Here is a 24,366-nt window from a genome sequence, read left to right as displayed (position 1 = left end):
GGAGGGTTCAGTGGGATCTGTGCAGAAGAGCTCGGACTCAGTAAGGCCAAGCTCAGCTTTACTCCTGGGGGACAGAAGCTGCTGATCTAGAGCTGGACAAGTTTCCTGGCTGTTGTAGGGAGTGAATGACTGGAGAGGCCACCCCAAAAGAGAGGCTGTCCCAAAACATGGAACATGTGCTCGAGGGTCTGGGTGGGAGGCAGAGGGTCCTGTTCCTGCAGCAGCCGGGGAGCACGAGCCTCCTCCTTCCCCACTCTGCTCCCAGGGGATCCCACCGTGCCCATCCCACGCTCTGGCTCAGGCTGGGGGGCTCTGCAGGATTCAATCCATGGCTGGTGCCCAGGGAACAGTTCAAAAGCTGAGGCCTGGAGGTCCAGAACCCAAAGAGTGTAAGCGCTGTAAAAACGGGGACCCCCGATTGAAGAGAATTCACAAAAATCTTATTTTCATGATAATTTTAATAATATTCCTTTTGCAAAATGAAGCTGAGAAACTAGAAATGCATAAATAGGCAATACACAGAGCCATGAAATGATCCCTTGTCACTACCAGTGTCCTATTCACACACGTCAGCCTGCCTATAGGCAAAGCTTTTGCTCTCTGTCAACTTAAGATGTTGAAATGGAATTCCTTTTCCCTCTTCTTTTCACGTACAAACTGCTAAAAATTAAATTTAAACCATCACTATTGTTAATATCTGAGAAATGGAAAAAACCCCAACCAGTTTAACTGTAACATCTGAGTGAAGAAGTGAGCTTGAAGTCACAAATACCTTCAGTCCACTCATTTTTTTTTTTTGTGAGAGAGGGGGAGTCCCAATGTACAGACTCGGTTCTCATGAAAAGCAACCAGATCCGCAGTTCTTTGCGTAAAGACTGCTGAGAGCAGATCTCAAATTTGACATTGTGCTAAAATATTTCTCTTTACCATTATGGTAAAGCGTGTACAATGTCCCAGGAGTTGCTAAGGACACCAAACCCCCAGGGATTTACCACAGAATTGTTGTATTCACACAAATTACGGCAAATTTAGAGTCTGTCAACTCGAGCTCATCTGATCACATGAATTCTTCACCTCACTTTAGCAAGAGCGATGTGAAGGCCAGAAATGACATTCATTATTTCTAGTATTGACTTCTGTCAGGAAAGAAAACAACTATTCAAACTATAAATCCTTGTGCTGACCCTGATTTCACAGGGATGAAGGCAGTGTCCAAGGGGAAGGCACAGCAGAGGTGCCTCAAGGCTCACTGAGGGAATTTGGGAAAATGTTCTGTTTTCACTGTTTGACCAGAAACCACTCAAAGCCAAATCCTGGTCTGTGCAAGTGGGTGGACAGATAACCCAAACTCAGACTGATTCCAATCCTTCTGGACATTTTGCTCACAAGCTGCTTCTGAAGAAAAGTTCTGAGAAGTAACTCTAAGAAAAATAAGACAGAACCTCAAAATGAATGCAATGTTAGAAATAGCATATATTACAAATCTTTTCTTGATAGGAACAATCAATAAGAATACATATTAGCTTAAAAACAGTTCAGCAAATGTTGCTGATCTGCAAGAAATCTCAATTCACTATTTACAAATAAGACAAAGTGAATACAGGAAATTTTACACATTTGGTAGTTAATATGTTATTGTTTGCCGAGTGGTCTATTAGAAACTGATATTTAGGAAGACTGGAAAAACACCCCAACCAGTTATTACCTCTTCAGTCTATATTTTAAGTACAGAAACTAGAGAATGAATACTGGAAAGAACATTCTGCCTCATCAGGGGGATCAGGGACAGATGACAACACTGAGACTTCTGCCATGAACTCCATTAAAATGTTCTGGGTACAGGATTTTAATAAATACACCTCATCCTACTGAAAGAGATTGTTGCCACCAGCTTAGCTCCTTCTGCCTGTCAAAAACTCACATTCCTGCACTTGCCAATTCAGAACAGTTTAATGATATTTTTCTTTTTCCTTTTGCTACACATAAAATGGAGTAAAGAAAGTAAAATGTCAGTAATTGATCGACACAGAAGACCAGTTATTCACAACTCTGCTGCAATGAGATGACCAAAGCAATGACCAACACACACTTGAGTTCACACAGAGAGGGGATTTCAGGGACTTTGCTCACAGTTTACACTGCAGTGTAATGCAAGATACAGTCACTCTATTGGTCCAGTCCTGCAGAACGTTCTCCTACACAGTCTCAGCTGTACTTGGAACATCTCATCAAATCTGCTTCTCTTCAACATTTCCTCCACCTCTATCTGTGAGACCAGGATGAGTGTGTCCCCTCCATCAGGAAAAGAAAGGATCAAGGAAAAAAAAAATACAAACCACCAAAAATTTACAATACAGGTTTTTTTCCCCTTTTGATGCGAATGTTTTTCTGTACAAGTGTTTTTTGTAATCTAATACTGTTTAAAAAGCTATCAGCTTCTTCAAGATGGCCACTGCAGGCATGATAATATTCCAGGAACACTTAAATAACAGTTTTTACAATAAATTTCAGGTCCATATCATTAGATTACTTTATATGCACTGGTCTCTCATCTGATTTTAGGCGTTTTCTACGTGGTTGTATAAAATCTTCATCGGAGTCCTCAGTTATTTCACCATCATCCTCTTCCTGCTCAAATTCAGGCAAAGGCTGGAAGGTCCTGTCTGGGTAGATCTCTGAAAGTTTATCTTCAAAGTATAATGCAACTGCCTTCCCTGCCTGTGCTACTTCTGAATCAGCCTGTGGATGAAAGAAGACAGGAATATTCACCTGTTGGAAATGCACATCCCTTCACCAAGTGTGCATGGTCTGAAACGCTTACCTTCAAATTAATCTCTTGTGTTTCTGCATAAACTTGAACAACTTTCATCATCTAAAAAGGATACCAGAGTCAAAAAAAATGAAATTATAATCCTTCCTAAAGTTTACCAGATTGCATAGGATTGGATGACTAAAGTCAGCCATAACAACACCACAGTTTGTTATGGGCTGAGCTCTTTAGTTCCCAAACTTAGAGGCAGCAGGTTTAAGACAGTCTTAGGTGGTAAATAAACCTTCAACAAAACACACAACTCTTGCACAAATAAATGGCTCCCAGTCATTTTCTACTCATGACTGCTTTCTTGGTGCTCAATTTTCGTTGCCTACACATTTTCGTGGCAAGTCTCACTCTGGAGAGAAGTGCTCCAGGAAACTGCTTTCCAGGGGTCTGACCCAGCTTGGATTTCTGCTTTTTAAAAGCATTTGGCTTAGAGGCACTAGATATGATGCCACTGTGAGGGGTCAGGGGGACTCAACTTTTGCCATAGGCCAGACAAGCTGAAACATCTTTTTTTTTTTTTTTTTTTTTTTTTTAAGAAAGAAAAATAAGAAAAAAACCACCACATCCCTCAGTCCCTTCCTCCTTTGTTTTACTCTGGTCCCTGAGAGCTGCAGCTTGTTTTACCCTACAGTAGCTGCTTCATTAATTCCCTTGATTGAGAAGTTCACATAATTGCAACTTCTTCCCCCAGTGCTCATGAACCTCCATCTAATGCAGAGACATAAAGGAGTTGGGGCTGACAAAGTCCCAAATGCTTGTGAGCATTTACAGCATCACATCATTAACCTTGATTTTCACTAGTGGGATTTTAATTGCAGCTCTGTGCAGTCCCTTCAATTTACTTCTGCACGGAGCAAGAAGTGCAGCCCAAACACTGCAAATTCAGGTTACAGTTTACAGAGAAATATTGGCCTGTTTATGCATTTCTAAGGTCAGAAGAAAGCCACTCCCTGTGACGCCTTTTGTCAGAAATTAGGAACCCTCTGAGCTCCTACTCTGTCTCACCACAGTATCACCACTTTTTTTTTAATATTCAGATTATTTTTCCATTGCCCCAGTAGCAGTAACACTCAGGTAATTCATCTCCCCAAGTCACATTTCACATGTAAGGTACAAATATTTCATTATGAGATGGGATCATTGCAAAATTAGTAAAAGATATGACTCCATACCCAAGCTATCCACTGAAAACTGGTTTTTGTGAGAGCCCAGCTACCCATGAGCTAAAGCAGTAAGGTCAATATTGGCAATAACAACCTTAAAGCTTTTCTGTATTCAGCCTCTGTGAGGTACTAGAACCAGAATATTCTTCAGAAAGGCACTTCTCAGTAGAGGAAGCTCCTCAATAGAATTTACCACATTTCATGAGTGTAAAACAATTATCTGTACAGTTTTGAAGGGCTTTGTTTGTCTTTATTACCACACTTTCTAAGCACTTCACACAGTAACGAGGTCACCCTGCCCCTCAGTCAGAGATCCAGAAAGCACTTTAAGAGTTCCCTCTGTGAAAGCCTGAACTCCCAATTTAACTAAAAAGGAGAAATATTTCTGCAGTTGCCTTTGTTTGGTTTGGTTTTTAAGTGTCTGCTTTGGCATCTGCTCCAAAAGCAGAAGTTAAGACTGGAAGCAGAGCCTTTAACTGGAGAAGCTGCACAAGCATGTTGAAATCAATCTTTAATCTAAAGAGTGCTGAGATTGGAAGTTAACATACTTCATTAAACCGGTCACAGTTCTTGAAGATCAACCGCACGTCTGCCACGAAATCCTCGGGGCTCTGGTAGTGCTGGGAATGCTTCTTCTGCAGCTTCTTCTTCACCGTGGACAAATCCATTGGTTTCTTTATAATTTTATAGTAGTTTGGTATCTGTGAAGAGCAAACAGTCGTTTATCACTGAAATCACCACAGAGCTCACGGAGGGAGTTGAGTGTTTTTGAAGCTTTCGGTGAGTTGGTCTCATCACACACTTTATGTATGTTCGGCAAAGACAAAGGATTTCCTTCCCTCAAACTGTTTAAAAAGTTCTTTACAAGGGTATGGAGTGACAGGACAAGGGGGAATGGCTTCCCACTGCCAGAGGGCAGGGTGAGATGGGATATTGGGGAGGAATTGTTTTCCCTGGGAGGGTGGGGAGGCCCTGGGACAGGTTGCCCAGAGAAGCTGTGGCTGCCCCATCCCTGGAAGTGTCCAAGGCCAGGTTGGACAGGGCTTGGAGCAACCTGGGCTAGTGGAAGGTGTCCCTGCCCACGGCAGGGGGTGGAATGAGATGGGCTTTAAGGTCTCTTCCAACCCAAATAATTCCATTATTCTATGTCTATCACAGCATAGGAAGGCTTTTCATTACAGTTACTTCTTTTACAGCTGAAAACAGAAGAGTCAAAGCAGTTTTTTTCCTGTTTTCATTCAAAAGTTTGTCCAAAAAGAAAAAAAGAGCTCTCCCAAAGTATTTTGAATTTCACGGGTATCCTGAGACATCCTCTTCCAAGTCAATAACTGCTAATTGAAAGTATTTTTAAATATCTATTTTAAGAGACTGGAAGTGAAGCATCTGCATGGGGAAGCTACAGAATCAGCTTCTTTCAGTATCACAAAATACTGGATGACTGCCAGAACTTTTAGATTGATCAAGGGAGACATGCTTCTAGTAAAGTCAGCTCCTTCAACTCCAGACTTTCAGAGATGTTATATCAGAAGTAAACCACAAACTGTTTTCCAGGAGACTCACCGAGGCTGGGACTGGCTCTTGAAATTCAATGCTCAGCTCGTGGCAGTACAGGTAAAGCAGGAGACGTTCACATTTCTATAAAGCAATAAAACAGCTTCAGATTGATACTCCTAATTTATCCTTAGCACAGAAATTCACACCTCCCTGTTTTAAATAGGTTTGTCCTTCAACAGCTCAGTACTAGAAAATTTAGATGCAACCCCCAAAAGCTTAATTAGGAAAGTTACAATTTTTAGGAGGGCAGAGTTGAGAGGCAGAACACATAATGTTCACAAACTTCCTCTTTGCTTTCTTCTTCCTAAACAAAAGCCAAGGGCTAAAATTTAACATGGAGAGGGGCATGCTAATCTACTGCAAATTAAAAAAAAAACAAAACAAAACACAACAAACTACAGTTCCTTTTACTGCTTTTGTCCAACCACAACCACATGTAACAGGAAAGGACTGAGCTACAGATGTCTCTTTTCCCCACAAGACAAAATTAAACAATCTGAAACCAAACCCAGAGGTTTCTTATAAACTCCCTGTTGAAATATTTTTCTTTGCTTTGCTTGTAATTCCTTTGGAGGAATTTGGTTTGAGAACCCTTTACACACAGGTTGATTGATAAAGGTAAAATGAATTCTGACTGTCAAGGCCATTATACCTTCCCCAAAAATCCACTTGCAGCAGCTCTCACAGCTTGGACTTAACACACCAAACTTTCAGAACTATTTTATGAAGGTTACATTGATGCTAAATACCAAGAATTTCTAATTAAGAACATGTTAAATGATGCATTTAAATATAGAATATCTGTTTACATAAAATTTTAGCTACTAAGTGATTACAGTCCCAATGCAGTAGAACATTCCCACAGTCACCAACACCTGGAGATGTGGCCACATCTCACAGCAAGAAAAATCTCATTATAATCATTTTGGGTTGTTTTGCAAGAGCCAGATTCACATTTAATTTGCTGCAGCCACAGCAAAACCATCTCCAAACAGTGGGGGAGAGCTAATCTGAGAAAGCACTTTTTCCTAGGAAGCAGATTCCTGCAGATTTGAGACCTACCCTTTGGTCCACAGGACTCAGGCCTTGTGCTGTTTTCCCCTTCTTGCTGTGCTGTGAATTGTCACAATCATACTCTACTTCAGGTTTGCTCAGATCTCTGCAGAATGTACATATCCACTCTCCACTGAAGAGAAAAAACACAATTATTGAAGATATCCAGGGGCAAATTCTCATCAGGGACTACAAAGATTTTTTCACTCTTACAGATTCACACTCCAATGCAGTAATGACTTGAATATCCAAAGCTAAGGAATAACCCTTAATGCCCACAATAACCCTGCCAAGTGAAGGTCAGTTTTCCTGCCCTCATATTCCTCTCCCAATGATGTTTTAATCCTTTACACCACCACTCTCATCTCACCTTAAAATAAACTCCATGTAAGAGTATCACAGTCTGAGAGATCATGTGTTTATCAGCTAAACATTGACCAGGCACAAACAATTCAGGCAGGCATTGGAAAAGTCTTTACTACAAGTCTTACTAAAAGTTTTACTCCAAGAAATCACCCAGAACCAGCTGGGGTGGAGCAAAACAGAGTTTTGGCACTATGGACAATCTCCCCCCATGAATCACAGAATCACAGAATCAGCTGGGTTGGAAGGGACCTCCGAGATCATCAAGTCCAACCCTTGATCCAACCTCGCTGTGGTTCCCAGCCCATGGCACTGATGCCACATCCAGTCTCAGCTTAAAAACCTCCAGGGATGGAGAATCCACCCCTTCCCCGGGCAGCCCATTCCAATGGCTCAGTACCCTCTCTGGAAAGAAATTCTTCCTAATATCCAACCTAAACCTCCCCTGGCACAGCTCAAGACCCAGCCCTCTTGTCTTGCTGAGAGTTGCCTGGGAAAAGAGACCAACCCCCCTGGCTCCCCCCTCCTGTCAGGGAGCTGCAGAGAGTGAGGAGGTCTCCCCTGAGCCTCCTCTTCTCCAGGCTGAGCCCCCCCAGCTCCCTCAGCCTCTCCTCACAGCACTTGTGCTCCAGTCCCTTCCCCAGCCTCGTTGCTCTCCTCTGGACCTGCTCCAGCCCCTCCATGTCCTTCCTGAGCTGAGGGCCCAGAACTGGACACAGCACTCCAGGGGTGGCCTCCCCAGTGCTGAGTCCAGGGGCAGAATCACTTCCCTGGCCCTGTTGGCCACCCTGTTCCTGAGCCAGGCCAGGACCCATTGGCCTTCTTGTCCCCCTGGGCACACTCTGGCTCCTGTTCAGCCTCCTGTCAATCCAAACTCCCAGCTCCCTCTCTGCCTGGCCTCTCCCCCCGTCCTCCGGGCTGACGGCGATCCCGTACCTGGGGAAGCTGAGGAGTGTTGGTACGTGACAGGTGAGGTGGAACACCTTGGGGCACTTCTCACAGCACAGCAGGTCCCCCCCGTTCTGGCACACAGCACACCAGTCCTCGTTGGGGTCGTCGTCCTTGTTGTTCCCCTCTCCCCCGGCGCGGGCCGAGCGGTGCATGAGGCTGCGCACGGGGGACTTGCCGTTCACCAGCCCGTGCCCTGACTGCTTGCAGCTCTCGCTCAGATCCGCTGGTTCTGTCTTCACGTGGTTTTCCAGGCTCCCCAACGCTTCTAATTCGCTTTCCAGGTGCAAGGTGGTGGATAGTGGTGGTGTCAAGCTGCTCTCAGGGCTGCTGAGCTGAAACGAGAAGCGGGAGAGAGGCAATTTTAGAAGGGCATCTTCCTTCACGTGCTGGAATTCAAAAGCCATCCACTGTTTAAAGGTACTACACTCACATCCCAAAACAAGTGGGAAAGTTTTATGAAGAGCTGAGGTGCACGTAATATTGAAAGCTACTTTTTCACAAGCCCTTCCTTTCAAGAACACACTCATTTCTCCTGATGTACAACATGATAAACTTTCAGGTCAAATACACTGATCATAGAATCACAGAATCAGTCAGGTTGGAAGGGACCTCTGAGATCATCAAGTCCAACCCTTGATCCAACCCTGCCGTGGTTCCCAGCCCATGGCACTGATGCCACATCCAGTCTCTTCTTAAAAACCTCCAGGGATGGAGAATCCACCACCTCCCTAGGCAGCCCATTCCAATGGCTGATTACCCCTTCTGTAAAGAATTTCTTCCTAAATGATCTTTCCTTTAATGATCATTCATTAAAAACTAACTTTCATTGACATTAGGAAAACTCCTCCAATCCACCACCCTGCTCCAAGTACACAATCCCATTAAATCAAGCATAGCTGGGTAACACCAGAAAATATTCTCTTGGATGAATATTTTATTTATGCTCTGGCATAAGAACTTTTGACTGATTGGGAGATTTCTGAATGTAATTACATATGGGTGAATATCCAGGAACTACTATTAGTAGGTGACTTATAGCTTTTATTAACTAAGGATTAAAAGCAGCAAACACACCACACTGTGGGTATTTAACTTTAATAGCTAAAGATAAAATTACATGACAGACTACCCTGTGCCTGGCAGAGCACTGCCAGGGAGAAAACACCTCTCAGAATGAGGGTTATGAGTAGAATTGCCTCTTTTTTCTTTATTTCCAAATTCTTAAACATGCTGCTAGGACAACCATGACATATTGTTACATAAACTAACTTTACCATGCAAGCACTCCTCCTGCCATCCTCTGTTTTTTCCTGTTTTACTGTTCCTGAGAAGCTGCAGATCTCTTCCTCTGTGCCTGGCTCTTGCTTTACTTTCACTTGGTCAGCCTTGAAGTTAACACCAGTTTTCTCAGCAGTTCTGCCCGAGGAGCCACAGCTAGAAAGACACCAGCACATAAATAAGAGGAAAAATCATCAGGGCAAAGAATTTTGGGTAACTGTTTCCCAAATGAAAGGCAAAGCACATCAGAACATTTACAAAAGCTCGAGTTTACAGCAGAGAATCACAGTGAAGGGAAAAAAAATAAAAAATATAAATCTCCATGTAAGCATTCTTCCATTTTTGAGTCATAATTATATTGAAGCCCTATTAATCCACTGCTAATTCTTTTTTTTTTTAATTCTTCATGTCTGAATTTTCAGCCTGGCATCACTCACCTTCCTCTGCTCCCTGTGCTGGAGGTACTGGGTGGCCTCACTGGAGTGTGGGAGTTGGATAAACCTGCAAAGAAGCAGCACAGAAGTTGACTTGGTACAAGTTTACATTCTCAAGTATAATGACTAGTGTTGAGTAACACCAGAAATGCTGCTAAAATATCCTAATCTAATAAGTCACCTAAGTCAGCTGTTCTTTGTCATTTGATCAGATCAAATTAAATAAAAAAAAGACAACACACGGTTGGTAAGAGACCCAGTAATTATTTCAGCTAATCCAAACAGTGTTAAAGCCTTCAGCCCACCATGCCCTCAAATTTTATGCTCTGATAAAGTCAAAAAAGCAAACTCTGCATGGTTTGCATGCAGGTTTTGAGAAACACTGTAAGTCCCACTGCTGCACCCCTTCATCCACAGCATCTTGGAGAGAAGACCAAGAGAAACACCTACGAAATCCCAGAGTGGTTTGGGAACTTAAAGCCCATCCAGTCCCACCCCCTGCCATGGGCAGGGACACCTTCCACTAGCCCAGGTTGCTCCAAGCTCCATCCAACCTGGCCTTGGACACTTCCAGGGATGGGGCAGCCACAGCTTCTCTGGGCAACCTGTGCCAGGGCCTCCCCACCCTCACAAGGAAAAACTTCTTCCTAGTGACTGAAATCATCTTCTTTCTAATAGGAATGGACATTTCCAATATTTAAATAACTCAGCCTTAGGTACTGGTGACTTAATTTGTTCACATCCATAATGAAATGTCTACCATTAACTGGTTATACTCAGAATGACCCTGCTCAAATGATTGTTGGGTGTATTTCTGTGACTAAGCTATTCTATAAACTTACTTCCCAAACCTCAGAATGGTCCAGCCAGTCCTCATTTGGGGACAATAACTGAACTATGTCCTCTGATGCACAAAAAAACCCAATTGTGGTAACACAGGACAAAAATATTATCTCTACATGTATCTGGAATACTTCACTCATGGGCTGCCAGTTTGTTACTATAAAAACTTTTCTGAAGGAGGGTAAAATTTAAATTTCCAAAAGAATCTATTTCTGAGCAAAATAAATTTTAAATAAATTTGGTAAAAAATGGTAAGCAATTGTTTTCAACTTAAAATACCACAAATACCCATCACATTTACCTGATGACCCTGGAGACAGAGCTGAAGGTCCTGGGGAGGGATTCATGGTACTCGTGGGCTGTGGGGGGAGGTGGCTGCCTGTAATGTATCTGCTTAGCAGGTTATCTAAACTATTTGAACCAGCATCTTCAAGCTAAGAAGAAAAAAACAAAAATCTGAATCAGAGAGGTCTAATTCAAGTTGAACATCTTTAAACAGCGATCAGCATCTTTATGGGAATTGTTCCCTCTCCCTTCGAGGATTTGGGACACCAGCAAACATTTTCATCAGTTTTATACAGAGATGAGGCTTTCAAATAAGAAATTTAAAGTCAGATTTTTCAAAGGCTCCTAAATCAGAGTTCTTCCAGTATGGTCCCAGGCTGCACTTACTCCAGGTCATTCCAAACTTTCTGGTTCCCAGATGCTCAGTGTTACTCACACACATGGTGTTAGTCATGAACTACCAGATCACTGATGTTGCAAGAGTTATTCCACAATTAAGGGAAACCATGAACTTGTTTGTCCTTAATGTGATGGGAAATCTCCCTCCCATTCACTTTTCACACAGATTTCAGTATCTGCTAAACCCAAAGAAAAAGGGACCCTACTGCTGTAACTGCTTAAAGCCATTAACTGCAAGACAGCATAACTGCAAATAACATGTTTGAAACACACTGTATTCAAGTTTTAATGACTGCAAGCAGCTTGAAGGACTAACAGCTCCCTGTCCACTAAATCCAACTAAAAATCCACAACAACTATTGCATGAACAGGTATAAAAAAAGAGCATCTTAACAGAATTCTGCATTTTCAGTGCACCTGGAAGCTGCATGTGAATGTTCTGGACTATCCCACTAACAACCATTTCTAACTTGGTGTCTCCTGAACTTCACACATGGAAAGATGAATTAGGCACAGCCACTCACACTTGTGTTTTGTTCTAATGAGTAAGCAAAGCCTCAGCACCACAGATCACTGAGATGTGATTCTTTTTTTTCCTCCTATTCTCACACTCTGTAGATTAAATGTCAGAGTTGCTGTTGGTATTAAACCAGACCATCTGCTTGGCTGGAATTTAGGTTTTGTTTCCTGTACAATGACCAGATCTCCCGTGCTTTATATGGGCATTTCAATGTACACATCTCAAGATGAAGACTCTTCTCCCTGGTCTCCCAAACACTCCTGCAGAAAACACATTACTTTTACTTTCTTTGCCTCCACATGTACATTAAATTATTCTTTTGACCTCTCCAAATGGGCTCCACTTCAAAATCTACCTCAGCTCGTGTCCCCTCTCTGTGGGGCAGTGGGACACCTTCCCTCTGTGCTTCCTGCCTCTGCTACCTTTAGGAATATCACAGAGAAGCTCCAGGCAATTTTAACCCTGAATAAATCACCATTCAGGACACTCAAAATATGTAACTATTCAACTATTCTAGTGATATCTTCCATAACTATTCAACTATTTCAGTGATATCTTAACTATTCAACTGTTCTACTGATATCTTCCACAACTATTTAACTATTGTAGTGGTATTTTCCACAACTATTCAACTATTCTAGTGATATCCTTCCCACAGGATGGCCTTGTGGAAGAAAGGAAATTAACACTTGGGATTATTTAAAGTCTCAATTTTACTATCTGACACACATTAAATACTGATTAATCTACAGGTTAACAGGTGGAGCAGCTCAACCCTACATGGAGAAAACAGCCCAAGTGAAGGGCCGAAGATTTTAATTTAAATTTTAAACGACAACCGCATCATTCCACAGACACACACACTGGTATCCAAATGAAAAAAATACATGGAAAGGGAAGCAGATCATTCCAGTGCTAAGTGCCTGATGAGCACCACTGACCTGGATGGGTGGGATATCTGGCAGGGAAGGCAGGTTCTCTGGGTTTGTCACGGAGGGGATGAGCTCGATGGCTGAGACGGACGGACTCGTGGGCCCCCTGTTTGCACTGGCCATGGTTGCTGTGGTGGGGCTGGTGGGGTTTATTGTGGTGTTGTGCACAGAAACCACTGGAAAAGGCCCAGCATGCCCAGGGTTCGAGTGCTGCAGGGAGAGAGCAGAGAGCAGGGCTGTGTTACAGACAGGGCAGGCACTGCAGGGACACTGCAACACATGCACTGTGTGACAGACCTCGACCAAAACCACACCAACTCCCATCTATCACCGTCACCTGACAGCACTGAATGCAAAGCAACTGCTGTTTCTCTTCACTTGGAAAGAAAAATACACCTTATGTGCCTAGACATTTAAATATACAGCACATCTTCCACCAAAACATTTTCTTTTTCTTTTTTTTTAAGGCAATTACTTCCTCCAAAGACAACTTTAGAGTTCATACATCTCTCTATAAATTTTAAGAAAAAAGCGACTGTTTCAAGTAATATAAACTCACTTTTGATTTCTTAGTCACATTAACATTCATTATCAATAATTTTTATTCTTAATGGCATACAGAGCTCTGCATCATGCTTCAGGTTTGAATTTAAAACCACTTTAGAATTTAGTTCAATAAAAACCCCTCAGCTACACCACTCTGAACTTCGCTATTCCTCAGCATTCTCTACGGAAACCCAAAAGCTGAATGTCACTGAAAAGTGCCAAAGGAAACGTTCTGCTTCCCAGAACTAAAAAATGCAATACAAATATAACATTTTCATTTTTAAGGTTTCAGCACCAAATGTCACCTCACAGTACAGAAATGTCACCGTACAATGGCAGAGCATATCAACGTGGGCGGCCGGGAGTTACAGGGGTGACAGAGAAACACATTTACAGCTGGAGGTACCATCTACTGGAATGAAAGTCTGGCACAATGGCACAAATGAAGCGTGTACACAGGATATACTTGTCTTTGAAGGTGAGGTTGCATCATGGAGTATTGAGGTCCATTGTGGCGTGGGATTCCTGGTATACGAGCAGCATTCTGAGCCATTCTCATCTGATGTGCTTGGAAAGCCCCACAGTTCATGTTACCCCTCTGCATGGTCTGCATGCTGATCAACCTGGGAGGCTGCAAGGGTTTGTGTTTTTTAAAATTTTTGCTTTCAACAGGGAGAAAAGAAGCCAATCTCTTCCCACAGTAGTAGGATTACGAGTAACATAACATCAAGCAAAGCCAAGAGCCATCACATTAAAGGGATGTCAAATTTCAAAAGATTTTAGTTTATAAACTGCTTTCTAAGTTTATATTTGACAGGGTAATTTTGAGTGAAATAACAACATAAAAGACACTTACCTGCTGCTGGAGGACTTGTTGGCTGCTCTGCCTGGGCACGGATGCAGATGATGGCTGTGCCATCCTCATCTGCTGCAGCTGCTGGTGTTTTTGGGCATAAACTTGCTGCTGCATGTGCTGGAGTCGAAGTTGTGCAAGATTGATCTGTCCTGGAGCTTTGCTGATGTGGTTTGTTGCTGGAGGGGTTTGCCCAACCACTACATTAGGAGTGTAACTAGGGGCTGGTTTATTTTCAATGACAAGGTTACCTAAACAAAACCAACCAAAAAAAAAAAAAAAAAAAAAAAAAAGGAAACTTAAAACTCCATCATCATCCAAAGGCTGATAAATGCAGAACATTCAGATGTTTCTACTGCAGTTTCCTCAGTGGCAGTAAAAAAGCAATTCAAGCTTGAAATTTCCTTTTTAAGTCTCTATAACCATATGTGACAGAAACAAAACGAGAACTCAGACTACAAGAAGAAATTGCAAAATTAAAAACGTGATTTGTGAGGAAAGAGTGAAAGAACTGGAACTGCATAGTCTTAAAAGCCAAGACAGGTAGAGATGACTGCTCTGTGTTCACCACAAAAAAGATGAGAAAAAAATTTTTTGAGCATAAAGTTTCTATATCTAAGGAAGCAAAGCCTGGGAAGAGATATTTGGGAGACAGTGAAGAGTGTCCCACAACCGAGTGACTAAGAACAGGTTACATAAACACCACACAAAACTGCTACAAGCAAGCCCTGCCTTCCTAAAATGTGGTGGACCATGTTACCTCTCTAAAGGGAAAAGGCAAAAATGTTATTTTTGACTGTTAACATGTACTCCTTGGGATCTGCATGCCCCATTTTATAGAGAGTTTCCTGTTTCCTTCTCTGCCTGCCCTGGGGAATGAACCTCCTTGACTGAAGACAGGAACACCACAACCTGGATAGTGGACTCAGAGTAAGCAGCAAGTACACACAAAAGCTGGTATTTTTATCAGATTTTCTACTGCAGTTTTACCCAACAGGTAAAACTGTTAGCAGGTGCTAACAGGTCTCACCTCCCTCTTCTCTCACTCAAAACCTGTGCTTTACAAAGTCTAAGTGATTATATTTCAATATACTGGAACTGGCACAGGTTGCCCAGAGAAGCTGTGGCTGCCCCATCCCGGGAAGTGTCCAAGGCCAGGTTGGACAGGGTTTGGAGCAACCTGGGCTAGTGGAAGGTGTCCCTGCCCATGGCAGGGGGTGGGACTGGATGAGCTTTAAGGTCCCTCCCAACCCAAACTATTCCAGGATTAGTGTCATTCCTAGAACCATTCCCACTGGTTCTCAAAACCCTTTGAGAAAGCTTTGCTACTAGAAAGAACAGAGCAGAAAAAGAGGATCATCAGGACTGGATGGGTTATGTCAAGAGTTTTGGTCTCCTGCATTAACAGATGTATTGCACTCCAACTCACCCATGGTGGATGAACATCCCCAACTCAACTGAGTTTTTCAAGTAACACAGAACAAACACACACAGTTTTCTCACCTAAATTGACAACATTCTTGGCCCAGAAGGTGGGGTCACAATGGAAACGTATCGCTCCGTTGGCAGCTGGGACGGGATCACAACGGGCCTTCAAAATGTGCCGTAACTGGAATGTTATCTGATGGGAAGCAAAAACACACTGTTGGTGACAAAGAAATAAAGACAGAGAAGTGTGCTTTTGCCTAGAGAGTTTAGGCTGTGAAACACCAACAAGGACTGCCAACAGCAAGTTTGGTTCACAGCCTGGAAAGTTCTCAATTCACCAGGAAAATCATCTGCTGTACAACTCACTTTTTACTCCGAGGATTAAAGAGCAGCACTGTTACATCATAATAGTAATGCAATGACTCAAGTGAAACACTGAGGTGTCTTTACAGAGCTTGACCCCATTCCTTCTACAGTAATACCCCTAAATCCTTAATTCACAAATGAAAAGCAGTGTTCAAGTTGGGAAATCTATCCCATTGTTACAGAAGGGGGGGTTTAAATGACACATGAACAACTCATTGCCTCTTCCTTGGATATGATCTAGTGAAGCTGCAACAATACTTGTAAATTTTTTTGACTAATCATTCTCTGAACTGTACAGTCCAGTCTGCACAGCCACACAAGGAGTGGCTGAGGTCACTTGGTCTGTTCATCTGGAGAAGAGGAGCCTGAGGTCAGAGCTCATCAGGGTCTAGAGCTTCCTTGTGAGGGACAGTTCCAATCTCTGCTCTCTGTAACTATTGACAGGTCTCGAGGGAATGGCTGGAGCTGTGTCAGGAGAGGTTTAGGTTGGATATTAAGAAAAGGTCCTTCCCCCAGAGGGTGGTGGGGCACTGAACAGGCTCCCCAGGGCAGTGGGCACAGTCCCAAGGCTGCCAGAGCTCAAAGAGTGTTTGGACAATGCTCTCAGGAACAGGGTGAGATTTTGGGGTGTCCTGTGCAGGGCCAGGGGTGGACTGGATGATCCTGTGATCCCTTCCAGCTCCGGAGATTCCAGAGGACAGTCAGAGGGTGCCCTCACCAGCCGTTTGCTGTAGAGCAGAGCGGTGCTGCTGCCGCTCGCGATCGCCCAGTTCGTGAAGTTCATCACGTGCTTCACTTGTCGGGACAGACCAGTGATGTCATTCTGCTGCTGTATTAACTTCATCTGTCTCTCCTTTGTTACATTCTACAAAGAAACAGAAACTTTATTACAATGGGGGGGTTTCAGGTTCAGGAGGAAAATGCAAACGGCTATTCCAGTTCTTGGAGCAAAAGGAAAATGTCCCAAGCAACGCGGTTTTTACTAATGCTCACTCTCAGAGTGCTGGAACCATCAATAATTCTCTAATATTCCCTTCCACCATTCTTCCCAGAGGTAGCAAATTGCAGGGATGACTGTGGGCTCAGAGAAGAGCCTCTGCTTTATCCCAGAAAATTATCAACAAATAAAACAAGACCAGTTTCTCCCTCGATTTCTTCCAAGGTACAGCAACACGGCAAAGAACTGAGGGAGCAATTTTCTAGCTTGTAACAAACATTAAGTAATCAAGAAAAGCCAAAATTCATGTAATTTTAAATTATTTCTTTTACTCATGATCAAATTATTTTTTTTCTTCCAGGAATATTCCATTTCCTTGCCACATAATTGTTCTTTAACCAGAAAAAAATCTATTGTAATTCACTTGATCTTAAATTTTTCATCATGGCAGACTGGCCATATGCAATTAACTATCTTCTTATGATGGATTTCCTCTCAGACAAAGGAAGTAATAATAGGTTTTATTAAAATCCATGAAAATGTAAGTCAGAATATAAATATTATTCAGGATAAGCTATCTGGAAAGGATGCCTGAAGTCTTTGTCTCCTTTATTCCAATCTCTGTAACTTTAAATACCAGCTTTACACCTTCATGTAAAAACACATAAGACTGCTGTGTCTGTTCTTACATGAACCTTAAAAAACCTATCTGAGGAAAAGGTTACATTACACACACCTTAGAGTTACACAATAATACAGAAATATGGCAAAGAGAACATGAAAAGGAGATTTTCACACACTCCTTTACAATGAGCCTGATTTTGAATATGTGGCACAGACACTAAAGGAGCCACAGGCTCTTATGAAAGGATAAACAAGAGATTTAACTCCAACACACTACTCAGAGGCAATATTAGTATTACAACACCTGCAGTCACAACAAACAAACTGTTTTCAAGTTTAAGAGGGGACTGGAAACTGAACATTCCTTGTTCTCTTAACTGTACCTCGAGGTGCTGTAAGAGAGACTTTCCCTTTTTATTGATTTCATTGATGAGGGTGAATATTGCCACTTTGATTTCCTGTTCCACTCGTTTGTTCGTTTCATTTACTTCTTTTATCCTAATTAAAAAAAAAAAAAAAAGAGAGAGAGAGAAATATTTGGTCAGACAGTGCAAAGACTTCCATAGAAATCAGCACATAAAAATTTCAACATTCATTGCTTCCATCATCATACATTTGCCTCTGTCATATGTTCTCCTTCCCTTACACTTTTTTTTAGTGTACATGGTACCACAAAGAGGTAAAAATTTGCATCAGAACTTCTCCTTAAAGCTGTGGTCCTTCTACCCTCGTACTTTCCACCTCCAGATGATGTGTCATTTTGCAAATGACCTGAAAGTTGCAGAAGGCTCAGAAAACCACCGAGAATCACAGTGGAATTCCCTGAGCTGCAGCACAACCACGTCACCAAAGTGGGTGAAAAGCCAGCAGAGATCACGTGCTCTGTCTCTATATTCACTATTTAACATGACGTTGAATTTAAGCAAACCCTGGAAATCTTAAGTTAAGCTGCCTAAAAAATCTCAAACAAAACCCCACAAACAACCACAATTTCCTATTCAAAGTCAAACCAAGTTTTGGTACACAGTTATCAGAGGCATTCATCTGAAACATAAAAATATTGCAATATTTCAACCCTTCTGTCACCTAGAGCTGACTGAAGCAGAAACCATAAGATGGGTTTCCTTGCCTTTTTTATTCTCCCCCCTCCCCAAAGTGTAATAAATGTGTCACATCTCTGGTTCTACTCAAAGTTGCCACAGAAGACACAGCCTTTGATATTTGTTTCTTTTAACAACTTGTAGAGGAAAACAAACATTATGAAAATTAAGTCCAATATAACTAAAGATACAGAATCAACTCAAACGTGTTATTCCAATCCCATCACTCATCTTGCTGTGATTCAGGCAAAGTAACAGTTAATCCTTTTGAGGAACTTACCTATTCTGAACTTGGGCAGCTGCAAAATTTACATAATTCTTCTTCTCAAGAAGTTTGGCCAAAAGATTTTCAATTGCACCCTTCTGGTTCTGAAAAGCTTCTTCCAGAAACTGGTACCTTTTGAACACGCAAGAGAAGACACCAATTACCAAGGCTGAAACCAAGGGCTCCCAATTCAGGTGTAAAACTGTAACATTTTCAAAAAATATGACAAAACACACAGAAAAATCAGACTCTGCATATGCTGATCAGCGTGAAAAATGTTTAAGTGCTGATAAAATCCTTTTCTGGTGTCCATAAAACTGAACCTCTGTGGGAAACAACAATTCCAACCACACAGGGATGCACTGCATCATTTCCCAGGACAGCAAGCTATGGAACAGCAGCTCAAGGAGATACCAGGAACCTCAGTTTGATGAGGAAAGTGCACTGATCACTTAAACACACATTAAAGGATCACATAAACAGGTAAGAAGAACAAGATCCATCTGTTAATCCATTAGCAACGTGCACAAAACAGATGCAAAGAAACCACCCAGAACAAGTTAGTGAACATATCCCAGAAAACCACACTTTGTGACAAGGGTGTCTTCCAGGATATTTAGGATCAAGCCTGTGAAAGAATAAAGCAGGAACATTTCAGGTTGTTAATATTTTAGTAATACTAATTTCAAAAGGAAAAGTTCTCCACAGGCTGCTGTAGCAGTCTGAGAATAATCAGCTACTCTGGGAAAAACAACACTAAATTCAGTGTTGCACCTTTACAGAGAAGAGTCACTTGTAGCCTGACTAGAAAAAGCAGTGGTGCAGTGGCTGATAAATACATATTTATCTCTAGATTCTTTATTATAACACTGACAAATACTTGTTCAGACATTCAAACAACTATAGGAGAGAGCTCCTAAAGAGCAGGAAGTTTTACTGTATCTTAAGAGGTTCCAACTTTTTTGGGCAGCAAAGAGCCAGACTCAGCATTTCTTTTCATCTGGAATGAGGCAACAACTTTCAACCAACTAAAAGCAAACCATTTTTCCCTTCTGTAATAAAAGAAGATATTCATCTATGAGGGGGAAATTTAGACTTTCCTTTACGAAATTCCCCTACCCTGAAAGACTATTGCACAATAAAATATACCCTTTCAGAAAATGACCTCACCCATGACTCACTGTATCACTGCTGCTTCTTTACAGCACCAGGTGCTCAGGGCTGCAGGAATTTCCATTCAAGTCCTGAACAGAGTGACAGCACTGGGAAAGTTCACACCTTAACCACACCACATCTCCTCAGCCCGTGTTGTTTTGAATCTGATCTTAAGAGACTTGACAAAGCTCAACCAGCTGATCACTTCAAGTCACACTCCACACATTTCCCACTGGAAGTGATCACTTCAGTCCAACAAAGAGGAAAAGCAACAGCATTTATGACACAGCTGGTTTCCATCAATGCCATTCCATCCCCTGGGACAGCACACCACAGGAATTAAGACATGGGAATATCTGTACCTGTGTTCTTTGTGCTCCAGTAACTGACAGTCTCTGCACGTCAGCCTGTCACAGGTTTCACAGAAAAGCTTTAACTGCTCTTGTTTGTGCACAGGACAGAAAACAGGACGTTGACCAGATGCTCCCACGGCCTCTGTTTTTAAAAATAAACCATTTGTGTATTTTAAAATAAAATCTGGACAATCTGAAGGGCAAAACAACTAAATTCCAAGCTAAGTAACAACCACGAACGTACAAAGACAACTCCAGACCTGTTCTCACCCTAAAATTACTGTGAATACATTAGGACTTTTGAGGTCTTTTCCAACCTTAATGATTTCATGATTTACAGTGCCAGTGGTTTATAGCTGCTTCCACTTTATTCAAGGAGAAGAAGGAATTCCTCTCCCAAGCACCCAAAAGACATTGGCACCTGTCAGAATGGAAAACTGCACACAAACACCAGGTGTACATGTGGTTAAAGATTTAATTCCATGGGATTTCAGCTCTGGCACACTCAAGGACGGATCCAACTCTCAAATCTTTATGCTGTCAAACACCCATATGTTTTCTAAGTTATCCCTTCAAAACCTTTACACACCCCATTAAGTCAAACACAACCAAGAGGTAACTGCAAAGCAAACACTGTCTGTCAGGAGTTACTTAAACCCCACCTAAATTGCTTAAATTTTCCACTTCAGCAAATAACAATGTCCAAAAATAGTTCTGAGTTTACAAAAAAGTGCTGCACGGTTTTCTAAAGATATTTTGAGCTTAGCAAAGAGGAAAGCAGCCCTGGGAAGATGCAGCAGGTAGGGTTTAAAACATGGATGTCTTCCTCAGTCTCCAATGTTTCTGAAGCTTGTTATATCATGCAAATTATTGTGAAGAAAGAGAGCTGATGAATCTACAGTTGACACTCATTAAGAAAAATTTAAAGTCTCCAGGGCACATCTTTGAGTCTAAGAAGAATAAAAAAATAACGACCAGCCCTTCCACACAACCACGATAAATAGAATTTCTGATGGAAAGTTTATTTTATTGGAAGTCATTTTTCAGCACCTTCCCAGTCAGTTATCAAAGGGAAAGCTGAGCTATAATACCACTTTAACAATCACAATTTAGCACTCCTTGGAAAAACATCAGTAATTCTTTGCCTGGCCCTGTACTTTGATTTAATTTAAGGGCTTCTCATCTAGAGATTTAATAAATTTAAGCTTAAATGGGTAATATTTCCTTTAAAAAAAATATTCATTAAGACATACAGAGAAACCTCTCCAAAAGTGAAGTTTATTTGCTAGAGCAAGGGAAATAAGTTCCTTCTCTAAAAGAACTAAGCTCAACAGCAAAGTTTTTAACTATTAATATGATTTTGACAAGTGCTGGCAGAAAGAAAAGCAGTGTTTGCTCCTGTGAAAGGATACAAAAAATAATCATGAAGATCTTAATTCATTTTAAATGGAAAGAGAGCAAAGTCAAAAGATCTCTCTTCTTCAATATGATCATTCCTCATATACATCCAGATTAGGGAGAACATACAGGTCTTTGAATCAGAACTTTTAACCCATTTACAAATCAAATTTTCTAAGTTAAAATCCAGATACCCTGGACCTGTTTTGACAACATTTTCTACATTCCCTCAATAGGCTACGAGTTATATATAATCAAACAATAATTTAAGAATTAACTTCTAATAAAGCTGGATGTCTAAACAAATCCTACACACACTCCATATGTTAAATTTTCCTAACTGAGAGATTAAACCTAAAATAAACTCAAATTCCACATTTACTCAGCAATATCAATACAACAGTATCATACTGAATATGACTCTAAGCTTATCTGTATATACTTGTCTACTGGGAGAACTATAATTGCTCCTTAGAACAAAATACAACAAAACATGTAATTTAATTTCCTTGCCAATGGATGGGATTATCAATATGTCAGTGCTCTCCAGATTCCAACCCTTTCATTTAGTTACTTGTTCTACTAAACAGGATTATTAAGAATGGATCTAAATCCTTTCCAAAGGCTGCACTCTCTTGGCTTCTACACTTAAAAGCATTTTGCCCATTGGACATGAAACTGTACAAAGTATGAACGAATAACTCAGTTAAAAATTTAGGTTTTAGAGCTACTAATTTTGCACTGGTAAACTTCCCCCAAATCCTTGGGGAAAGCCACACAGAGCTGGCTGTTAGCTAAATCCTCCTCCCTCTCTTTTATCACACGGGCCAAAGAGAAAACACTGTTAATATGGGCAGGACAAAGTGAAACCCAAACACTCACCTGAAGACACATCCTCTTTTTTCCTGATCATGTGATCTTTAGTGAACTTGACTCGCTGGTGAGCTTCTATGCAGGTCTTGCACAGCCATTCCCCACACTCCACACAGAACCCAACGGCACTGGCGTTGTCCTCGCAGCTCGTGCACACCTGTGAAGGGACACAGTCACTGGGCTCTGCAGAGGGACCTGGACAGGTTGGAGAGTTGGGCTGATTCCAACGGGATGAGGTTCAACCAGGCCAAGGGCCGGGTCCTGACCTTTGGCCACAACAACCCCCGGCAGCTCCAGGCTGGGCCAGAGTGGCTGGAGAGCAGCCAGGCAGGAAGGGAGCTGGGAGTGGGGATGGACAGGGAGCTGAACAGGAGCCAGAGTGTGCCCAGGGGGACAAGAAGGCCAATGGATCCTGGCCTGGATCAGGAACAGGGTGGCCAACAGGTCCAGGGAAGTGATTCTACCCCTGGACTCAGCGCTGGGGAGGCCACCCCTGGAGTGCTGTGTCCAGCTCTGGGCCCTCAGCTCAGGAAGGACATGGAGGGGCTGGAGCAGGTCCAGAGGAGAGCAATGAGGCTGGGGAAGGGACTGGAGCACAAGTGCTGTGAGGAGAGGCTGAGGGAGCTGGGGGGGCTCAGCCTGGAGAAGAGGAGGCTCAGGGGAGACCTCCTCACTCTCTGCAACTCCCTGACAGGAGGGGGGAGCCAGGGGGGGGTTGGTCTCTTTTCCCAGGCAACTCTCAGCAAGACAAGAGGGCTGGGTCTTGAGCTGTGCCAGGGGAGGTTTAGGTTGGATATTAGGAAGAAATTCTTTCCAGAGAGGGTGATCAGCCATTGGAATGGGCTGCCCAGGGAAGTGGTGGATTCTCCATCCCTGGAGGTGTTTAAGGACAGACTGGATGTGGCATCAGTGCCATGGGCTGGGAACCACAGCGGGGTTGGATCAAGGGTTGGACTTGATGATCTCGGAGGTCCCTTCCAACCCAGCTGATTCTGTGATTGTCCTGGGAAGCACTAACAGGCACAGAAATAAAATGGGAATCTGGGGCAAGGCCAGTCCTTACCTGCTCTGATTTCTCATCAGAGCTGCTCGGGGTCTCCGAGGTGTCCTTCACAAAGTAGTTGTCCACCAGGTCTATCTGCCGGCACTCCTGGCGGCAGATCGGGCAGCGGATCACCCCCACTGCAACACAGGAGCACAGCTCACACCAGGGACAGCAACAGGCACGGAGCAAAGGGGACAAACAAACACAAAACCCCTCAGACTGATCCCTTCACCTGAGTAAACCAACAGATTTCACAGCTGACGTTGCTCTAACAACCAGGCATTAGGTGTCTGTAACAGGTTTCACCCCCAAAAAACACCCCCCCAACAAAACCCACACCCCTCTTCAGGAAAGGATCCCTCACCCAGAATGAAGCTGTGATGATTCTGACATCATACTCAGTTTTTCCTATTTATTTCTTCCCCCCAAAAGTGCACGTTTTCAGCCATTTGTTCTCCCCAAGCAAATATTTCATTTAGATTGCAAAACTAACACTTGTTAATTATTTGTTATAACAAATAATTAACATTTTGGTTAATGTGGTCCATCCCATCTCAAGACAAGCATTAAGAGGGGTGTGCCCAGAGACTGGAGTGACCTAGTGATGTCCCTGAAAATGCCATGGCAGTTGTGTATCCCAGTGTTCTCCCAGATATGACAGAGGAAGATCTCTAATAAAACCTATTTCCATGAGGTCAGGGAGGCAGATGCAGTAATAAAATTCCACTACCTTGCTTTGTTATCCTCTGTGATCACTAAATTAGTTTTATGTCCTCAGCAGAGCTGCAAAAAAGTCACTACATGAACCAAACTGATATTTAAAGATG

At 42.4% G+C, this 24,366-nt stretch overlaps 1 protein-coding gene across 1 annotated transcript in view; it reads right to left on the bottom strand.

Annotated features, from left to right (window-relative positions):
* Nucleotides 1-440: 440 nt before the first annotated feature.
* Nucleotides 441-24,366, bottom strand: part of TRIM33 (tripartite motif containing 33) — a 34,611-nt gene continuing 10,685 nt past the window's right edge. The window contains exons 2-20 of the mRNA XM_027746258.2: nt 23,558-23,676; nt 22,504-22,651; nt 20,233-20,365; nt 18,731-18,847; nt 17,734-17,848; nt 16,508-16,654; nt 15,499-15,616; nt 13,999-14,246; nt 13,609-13,773; nt 12,606-12,806; nt 10,762-10,894; nt 9,621-9,684; nt 9,180-9,339; nt 7,891-8,237; nt 6,601-6,724; nt 5,545-5,619; nt 4,533-4,685; nt 2,822-2,872; nt 441-2,739 (exon numbers count right to left, since the gene is read on the bottom strand). Coding sequence (XP_027602059.1) covers nt 2,527-2,739; nt 2,822-2,872; nt 4,533-4,685; nt 5,545-5,619; nt 6,601-6,724; nt 7,891-8,237; nt 9,180-9,339; nt 9,621-9,684; nt 10,762-10,894; nt 12,606-12,806; nt 13,609-13,773; nt 13,999-14,246; nt 15,499-15,616; nt 16,508-16,654; nt 17,734-17,848; nt 18,731-18,847; nt 20,233-20,365; nt 22,504-22,651; nt 23,558-23,676 — 2,831 coding nt within the window. The 3' untranslated portion in view covers nt 441-2,526. The remainder of the gene's footprint in view (nt 2,740-2,821; nt 2,873-4,532; nt 4,686-5,544; nt 5,620-6,600; nt 6,725-7,890; nt 8,238-9,179; nt 9,340-9,620; nt 9,685-10,761; nt 10,895-12,605; nt 12,807-13,608; nt 13,774-13,998; nt 14,247-15,498; nt 15,617-16,507; nt 16,655-17,733; nt 17,849-18,730; nt 18,848-20,232; nt 20,366-22,503; nt 22,652-23,557; nt 23,677-24,366) is intronic.

This window comes from Pipra filicauda, unplaced genomic scaffold, assembly GCF_003945595.2.
Source record: "Pipra filicauda isolate LSUMZ 115617 unplaced genomic scaffold, ASM394559v2 scaffold249_size1133689_pilon, whole genome shotgun sequence".
Lineage (NCBI taxonomy): Eukaryota > Metazoa > Chordata > Aves > Passeriformes > Pipridae > Pipra > Pipra filicauda.
This window is presented reverse-complemented; position numbering and strand designations above follow the sequence as displayed.